This window comes from Charadrius vociferus, unplaced genomic scaffold (genome assembly GCF_000708025.1).
Source record: "Charadrius vociferus isolate BGI_N301 unplaced genomic scaffold, ASM70802v2 scaffold494, whole genome shotgun sequence".
Classification (NCBI taxonomy): domain Eukaryota; kingdom Metazoa; phylum Chordata; class Aves; order Charadriiformes; family Charadriidae; genus Charadrius; species Charadrius vociferus.
In genome coordinates this window covers 63,321-72,426 of record NW_009648157.1, presented here as the reverse complement: position 1 = coordinate 72,426, position 9,106 = coordinate 63,321, and the positions used below count along the sequence as shown (strand labels likewise).

Below are 9,106 nucleotides of genomic sequence, written 5' to 3'. Positions count from 1 at the left end.
GGTGCTCACAAAAGGCTCTCAACGGTTTACAAACCAACAGGCTTTTTAAGGCCTGTGAAAGTACCTGCCCAGTCAAACATCAGAAGTCTGCTAGTAACTAAGATGTCTTTACTAACACCACTGATTTCTGCCTCCAGAGTCGAGTGAAAAATCTAACCAAAAGTCCCTTACCTCAGGAGTTAACCAAGCTTTTCCTGTAACTCCCTCTCCTTCAAAGGGTGATATTAATACAAACTTGGACATTTAGATCTACCTACATCAGATCCTCTGCAAAGGGCACAGACCAAGGTGAGAGAATCTCCTTGTGGTGAGAGAGGTCATTCACATGGGCCTGTTTCAGAACCAACAACATCTCACAGATAATGGTGACAATGATAGTGGGAGATCCCAACACAAAAAAAGATGAAATCACAAGTTCCCCCCAATTTCCATGGAACACAGATTTCACTTCACAATTAAAAAAAAAAATGCTGAAAGACACCTTAGGAAACCAGACCTGAATTGCAACTCCAGCAAGGTACAAGACTTAAATTTAAGATGCTGCAGGCAAACAAATCAAGTCTTTTCTTAGGCCTGCTGGAATTTCTTGAGGAGAATTCAGAAAGGTGGAGAAGGGAAGAATGGTAGAGTGCCTGCTGCTGAAAGACCCCCTTCTGCCACACCTTCAGTAGACAACACAGTTACCCAGTGTAAGCCCTCCCCTACTCTCACCTCTGGTGGAAGGAAAGAAGGGAGCAGCAGCATTTACCTGAAGAATTTCCAGGCTTTTTTGTTGTTGTTGTTATTATTCATTTTTAACCCTCCCCAGGGCATGGGGAAGGAAAGCCTCATCTGCAAAAGACTTTGAAAAAAGTGAGGCTTTTGAGTGCATCAGGTTACAGGAGTTTGGCTGAGTGATACTAGGCAAGGGCTGAGTGATACTGGGCACATTAAAAGCCAATTAGGGTCTATATAGCTGGGTTCTCATGTACTTACCACCTCACAGGCTTCTCTTTTTGATGAGCAAGGCCATTTACCAACCTACTCAGCAACAGTAGTCTTGTAAAGTGTACATGTAACAAGTCACAAGTTGTTCCATTTATTTGAGTAAATATCTGGTAAATAAAATCATCGGTAAACATTACAAAATTAAATACATTAAAAAAGCTTGCCAGTATACATAAAATTCACAAACATGTACTTCTTTTGAAAAATAAAATATGTTCAGAGCACCCTTAATATAAAATGCCTGACTAGTGTCACCTACCAGCATATGGTAGCTTATTGAACATTTCAGTTAGGACATTTTCTAGGAGGGAGCAGGGATCTCTCTTCTGTTCTTGCTTTTACAAGTAAGAGAGCCCAAGTTAAGCAGTCTCCCCACTTCTCAGGGCAGAGCCATAAACAGAGACTATAATATTCTTTGCCTGCCTTAACAGGAGAGGAATCTGCATTTGATTAAGACCACATCATTAAATGCAAGACAGTGCTTGTAATTAATTTTGGAAGCACCGCATTTCCTCCACAGTGAAGCAGCTTTTAAATGGTGACGGGCATTTCTCTAGATATCACTGCAGGCCCTTATTCAGTATAGGCTAGCACAGTTCCAAGACACCATGAGGTGGAGAGGAAATGATCTGGCAAAGCATCAAAGTCAATCAAATAACTTTAAGTCTACAAATTAAGCCCTTAAAATTCCCAATTCTCATATGCTGCAGTCTAAACAAGGAGATATCATGAAGTTTTTCACTGGGCTGCTTTAACAGTATTTAGAAAAATGGCAGCACTCATTTTAATATTCTAAATTGGTACCTTCTGGTAGCAAATTTGCAATAACCACCATTTAAATAATTTACTGTAACAAACGTTTCCTTCCATCCATGTGAAACAGTATTCACAACCCACTTTATAATTTATGTACAGACAAGCACAAGAAACTTGACATCCATGAGTTAAATGTACAACCAACTTAAAAAACGTTATCCAACTAGTTGCAAGAAGTCTCCTAGCTCTGTAAATTTACAAGATCTTCTGCTTCACCACATAGGCTTGCTGCCCCTCATGACTAACTCTTGGATTCTTCACTTGCTTCAGTAATCCTCAAGTGAAAGCTGAGCAGCATCCGAATTGTTGATATTCTTGACAAAAAAAAATTGACACTTAGAAAAGAACCCTTAAAACACACAAAAGAAATTCCTTGAGTCAAAACTGAATGAAATCAAAAAAGTTGTGGAGAAAGACAACTATTTTAATAAAGGTCTTGTATTCAAAGTCCCATTTCCCTTGCCATGTCTTTTACAGAATGCTACTACTTCAAGTTATTTATATACTCTTCTTTTGAGGGGGACTGAGTTTCCTCATTCCTCTTATCCGAGTTAGCAGCTCTTTGATAAATTCCTAGGAAAAAAGATTAGAAAATATGAGTAATTTTTATGATCCCATAATACCATAATTTTGAGTTTAAAAAATATCAAAGCAAACTATACATTTTTATTTAAGCTTTTACTGTTAAGCTGAAATTTCTCTGGCCTGATGTCCAGGAACCTTATTTGCATACTCTAATCACACAGTGGAGGTGTGAACAACTAGCTTTTCCTCTGCATGAGCGTTCAGGCGCAGTGGCTAGCTGTCTTTCAGGCTTTTACTGCACAGGGCCTTCTACCAACTGTTGAATCAAGCAAAATCTATGGCTGGATACAATGCAAGTAGTCAAAGCAGAATTTCACAGTTTAAGCCTGCACAGAAATCAGCACTCCTGCCAAAAGAAGTGTTTCTTTCACCCCTCTCCGTGCCGACACTAGCATTTTGGTGGGCTGCTTGCTCAGCTGGAACAGAAAGCTGATCTGGCTAAAAACTCAACTGTTTTTCCTCTTGCCCCACTACCATCCAAGCAGGCTCAGCTCTCCAACCAGGCTCACCACTCAGCCCCACACCAACATTCATGCCAGTCTGAGGCATGGCAGGAACAAGTAGGCAGAGGTAGCACCGCTGGCTTATGCTGGGTGAAACCGGTTGTGGAGCTCAGTGAATGACACTATTCTGAGAAAAATTATTTTATATATATATATATATATATTCATGGACCAAGTCTTTATTCACAGTGATAATTTCCCCAGTTTCAGCACATTTTCTCTCTTTAAATTGTGGGAGAACAGAAGTGTTATCTGAAATCCTTTTGGTATACCATTTCTTATAACAGCCACAGATGCATTAAAAGCTGAATCACCCCATTACTGTGACATTGGGAGAACGTTTACCCACAGTACTATGTATACACCTAAAAAAAAAAGGTTCTTATCATGAAATCATTTAGCTATAACGATGGAATGCAATTATGGATTTAGTCAGTCAGGTTGATGTGAAAGGACAAAAAGTATGACTTCCTAGCTGAATGCTTGAGGCTAAAAATTCCAGTGAATAAGGTCACTACCTAAATGACACCACAGTACCTTTCAAACAAAGTCACATTGAAACACATTATCCAGGTGCCACACTGTGCATAAGGAAAGTCTCTGTAAATTTGTATTTTAACTTGAGAAAGATGTCAGATTTTTCTGGTGGGACCACAACCCTGGCAGGTATCACCCCAACAGAGCAGTTTCTTTTCCTGACAGTTTATGCACATCTATACTGTACTGCACATACCGTTGCACCACGGTTACTGCTGCACCAACACTAGCTACGGCTTCAACTAACAGCAGCAAAAGCAGAGCAGCACACACGTCAGCATGGGCTACAAACACTCACCGAGAACCTTTTGTGTTTTGGCCTCCTCTACTGAACTAACTAAATCAAGGCCAGTACAGGAATATGTCTATGCATACCAATACTGTGCTTCCCATCCGGATAGACAGAGAGCCTAAAGAGATGATCAGAAAAGCAGATTTGTTAAGACCCCAAATCCTCCCCTTCCACCCTCTAGAAGCTGTCTTCTTCCACACAGGTACAAGCCACTGCAACATTATCTAAACTGGTAAGAGTACAGTACTTATCCATTCAGAGGTCAGAAAAAGGAGGGAGGCAGGCTTACTCTAAAAATTCACAGCTTTTAAGGCACTATGCATTGGTTCTGCATTCTTCTTTCATCATTGCAAAGACCTGCTAGATAATGCAAAACTAATGTGGCATGGTGCTGTTTGAAACACAAATACGCTTCAGTATTTTTTTACTATCAAACTTAAATGAAGCCCTGCAATGAAATCATTATAGAAATAAACTCTCTAAAGTAATCTTAAAAGATTTTTACTTGGGATTAACGCAATTAGTCTTGCCTTTCAACAGCTCTTTCCATAAAAAGCCATGCTCTCATGCCAAAACATCAGATTAAGACAGCTTTGGGAAGGAACAGACTGAAGTTCAGTTCTTCCCTTTGGAAGACTTCATTAGTCGTCTGTTTAAGCCACAAATACCCTACACTACCTTCACTCACCATCAAGGCAGCAACATGACACAACAATTGGAAACTGTCCAACTGCTTCACAGAAGTTGGAAGTAAAAGCCTTACAAGAAGAGGCATTTGCAGAGCAGACAGGGAAATCCATGGTACTCTGAGTGTACCCATTTGGGATATCCCTGTTTGTGAGGCAACTCTGCCATTTCTCTGCCTGTTTTCTCCTGGAACTCAAAGTTTGGAGCAAGTTTCCCTTGAATATGAAACACAGAATGGGGTCAGTTGCTTTCCAGTACAACACTTCAGCAAGGGAGGAGTTCCTCCCCTTATGTGCTGAAGAGGTACCACAAGCACCTTCTTTTGCAAAATGAGGTATTTGCTTGAAGTTGTCAAGCAAGTTTCACACCATCTACAAACTTCTTAGCACTGCCAAAATAATCCAAAATGTAGGGACAACCCCCTAAGCAGACCTGAGGTAATTGAGACTATTCTTAAGGAAGAATGGTATTGTATTCTCTTAGGTACATACAATAATTGAAAATGCTTTACCTCTCAGGAACTATTTTTCTTGAAATAAGAGTCTGCAGTACCAAACAGTAAAACCCAAGGCCATTTTGTATGAGGCAGACATTTTACATAATGCAATAAGGCTGTTGTGCACATCCCACAGGTGCGCAAACCACAGTATTGGTTCAGTATATTTCTGATTTAAGTATCATTTTGCACCTGATATTTGCATGGAGATGGCTGTCATTAACACAGCTGTGCTCTGGTGCTTATGCCTTTCTTATTTTGCTGCTCCCCATCAAGGAAAGAGCATTCCAGAGAAGATGTACGTTTTCCCTCTTGGAGGTAGGAAAGGAGACTTCACAGCATTTCAATAAACCTTCATTTTATAACTAACAAACTCAGCTTTATGACACTAATACCCATTTGTTTTCTTTAAACATCACTCAAAAATTGCAGTTTTATTCCTTGTGGACATTTGAGTCAAGGCTTAATAGAAGGCTTAATATCCACATCTAGCTCAACCTCATACACAAACATTATTTTACACAGAGCGTTTTACTGAAATCCCCTCTAGGAGACATGCTTAAGTTTAACATCATGCATTTGAAAGCTGATCATGTACCAATCTATGTTAAAAGTAGTTCTGTAATACAGGTTGGATTATCTACTTATATAATACTTATTTAATTCACAGAGTTGGAAGACATTTAATGACAATTCAGCTAGAGATTCAAGAACTTATGAATTATTCCTTGGAGGGCCACAGCCAGAAATACACAGGACACATCCACTTTTAGCAGAAGAAAAATCTCATACCAGCACTTTGGGCCTTGGTAAATGAAAAAAAAAAAAAGCGTACACAAACTCAGTTGAAATTCTTTTTACAGGTTTTCTGCAAGGAGACCACCTTTCAATACAGTTTTGTTGCAAGTATTGACAGTCTTGTTAATTTATAATACAAAATCATTGTTTTTCTAGACATCTTTCTAATTCTAAAGGCAAATTTAAATGAGAGACAGAGACTAAATCTATACTTCATTTGAACTCATCTATAGTCAGCCTTAGGCATTTGTCTTCTCCCTTCTCTAGTGCCTTCCCTTGAATCAAAGGCATTCAGTTCAGCAAAAGCATTCATCTAACTTAGAATAATAATAATAAAAAAAAGACTACAAACAAAGGTGAAATGATAATTCAGAAACAGGGAGGAAATCACTTCACCTCTCTGCTTTGGAGGTGTGATTCATTGTTTTAATGAGGTCATTTGACAGACAATGAATTCCAGGCTTCCTATTCAAGTCTTCCAATTAATTCTGGAGACTAATTAAACTCTGTCTCTCCAGATGTCTCTTCCACAAACAGTATGCATGTAGTAAGACTAGCTCTCAAACCAAAGTTTAGGGTTTCTAGTCCTCCTGCTTCACTAGAGCATGAAATGAATCCTAAACCAGCTTTCCTTCACAGCTTTCATTCCCTGCAGCCAAGTAAAAAAACAAAAAACAAAAAAAACAAAACAAAAAAAAAAAAAAAAAAAAAAAAAAAACAAAAAACAACCAACCAAGATTTCCTTGACTGTTTGCCCAAGGCTATTTCCTGGAGAGAGCCTGATTGGTTGGACATAAAAAGTAAAGTCAGCCTGGAGAGCAGCCCCCACAGCTACCTGGGGAAGAAACTAAACAAGAGCTCAAAAATGTTATCTGAATGGGAAGGAAAAAAAGAATAAGGAAAAAGAAGAAAGACAAAGAGGGAACCCTACTGCTAAATACCTTCCCTTCCACACAGGCTCAAACCCGAAGCCAATCACAGGGGAAGAAGGGAACTGACAAGGCACACATGCTTTGGGAGGACAGTGCCAGAAGCTGCCTTCTATTAGCAAGAACTGGTGCAGCATCTCTGTAGCCTCACTGAACAATCCCACCCGCATGGCCTCTCCAGCAAGACCACAGCACCATCAGTGCCCAGAGGACAATACAAAGAAATGTAGCTTCTCGGTAAGCCCTGTCCAAAGCATTGACTCCATACCACAAAACTTAGCTATGATCAAGACTTATAGTCCAGTTATTCTCTAATTCAGCAGCATGTAAACAAGTACAGCTTATTCTTGTTAAATCACTATTTGCTCCTTCATTCTTATAATATTGCTATTTATAAGTTGTATTCATGAGTACTTGCAGAAATGAAAATATGCAAACTTAATTGCCTCCAACACTGTAATACAATATAGGGCAGATCTCAGCAGGCATCTAAAACAGCTTTAGTTTACTGAATTCAGAGTAGTCAAATGGATGAACATGAAATCATGTTTTTCTAGAAATGCTTATGTCTGCATTGCTTTTAAATATGCATGTTTCTTAACTTTTTTTCTCTACAAAATGTCCTATTTGATTTCAAGTAATGTGGACGCATAATACAGTTACTGTGTCTTAATAATTTACCACCCATCAGCTGAGCTGCAATAAATGTCTATGAGCTCCTAGACTCACCCAGATGTAAGGTGAGCACTGAGGCTTTAGACACCTCTTTAGTTAGTATTGCTTCAAATGGGCATCCTACATATTGCTGCCTTGCAATTATATTAAAAAGAACATAGTAACATTACCTTGAAATAGTTCATAACACAGTAGAACCGAAAAAATATATGATCCTTCAAAAGTTCAGAGGTTCCACTTCAGAAGTGTTGAGCTTTCTATTCCTGTCTGCATACTAAATACACACCTTATCTGAAGACATACCCAAAACAGTTTTCAAAAACACAGTGCCTGGACCACTCTAAAAAGCTGCATCACAAGCCTGTCATTTGCTCCAACTAGGAATTAAACTTGGGGAAACATACAGTTAAGCAAATACATCTCTACCTTTCTCAAAATTAAGCGTTAAAAGCTGTTGAAATAGTCCAGCCACTGAAGTAACTGAGTACTCAGTCACTTAAATCTCTGCCCAAATTCTCCAGAGAGTATACACAACAATTTAACATTGTTTGTTTGGAAGTTATATTGAAAACTGTTAATAACAGTTCCCAGCAAAACAACTTTCTTTTATGATGCAACTTCATCTCCTTTTTCTCCCATTTTGCACTGAGTGAACAATTATACTAACACGATGGTGCAGATAGATTTAATCCTGTGTGGGAGAGATCTCAAGCCAATTTGCCTGAAGCTTTGTATATTTCTATGAGAAAAGAAAGAAGCAAAGAAACCCCAAATCTGATTTATCCATTTTTCTTCAAAGATTAGTTATCTGCAGACATTGTGTAGCTCAGTTGCATCTTTCAGAGTCAGTAAACGTAACAATTGCCCACTCATCGGATTTCTCTCCCTTAGTAGTTTTAAGAGTCTCCTTGTCATTTCTCCTGTTATCACTTCAGCAGTGCCATCAGTGGAAGCTCTAATTCCCATCAGCCACAAGTATTTCAGAATTTTTCCAAAGCCCAGTCTAATTGGGTGGCCTTGCTGCTACCAATAGCAGAGATACAATAACACAGATTTAGCCAGCCTCCTTCAAAGTACGTGTCTTGACAAAACCTTGTTGATTTCATGCCCACAACAGTCTTCCTATTCTAAATAAGAGTCTATTGTCAAGTATCAAACCTCTGTCATCAAGATTACAGATTATATTTAAGTTTCTTTGTTACATTCACAGCTAACATGAGACTCAAAATTACCTGTGACCTACACTACAATTCTCCATCACATAGACAGAACCAAGAGAGCAATTTGACAAAGGTCTGAGTGGGATTTTCCACAGGTGATGCACGGCACTTAGTGAAGCACTGGCTACTCTGGCACATGGATGATGCAGAAGGATGTTGCTGCTCCCCTGTTCCTTTTCAAACACAGAAGTTCAGATCCATGACTTGGCTATAGCACTGATTTTGTATACAGCATACAAAGTGCAAGTTTGTGCAGTCCTAAAAATGAATTGCTGTTCTCTCATGTCAAGCTTTGTCTTATGTCAAGGCTACATGACATGTACTGTTTTTGAACTAGGTATGACAGTAACAGAAGAGAAAAGGGAAAGCAAAAAAAATGTAAACTGTCTGAAGAATACTTCTAGCACTGTTTAATTTTGCATGGTGGGAAGACCATCATCATGGGCCCTGATGAGATTTATCTGTGGGTCCAGAGGAAACTGGCAGATGAAGTTGCCAAGCCACCATCCATCACATTTGAGAAGTCACTGCAGTCCAGTGAAGTTCCCACTGACTGGAAAAGGGGAAACATAACCCCCATG

At 39.1% G+C, this 9,106-nt stretch overlaps 1 protein-coding gene across 1 annotated transcript in view; it reads right to left on the bottom strand.

Moving 5' to 3' along the window:
• Positions 1–1,070: 1,070 nt before the first annotated feature.
• The window catches only part of PPP1R14C (protein phosphatase 1, regulatory (inhibitor) subunit 14C), a 15,073-nt gene continuing 7,037 nt past the window's right edge, over positions 1,071–9,106 (bottom strand). Inside the window, 1 exon segment of the mRNA XM_009884054.1 lies at positions 1,071–2,376. Coding sequence (XP_009882356.1) covers positions 2,302–2,376 — 75 coding nt within the window. The 3' untranslated portion in view covers positions 1,071–2,301.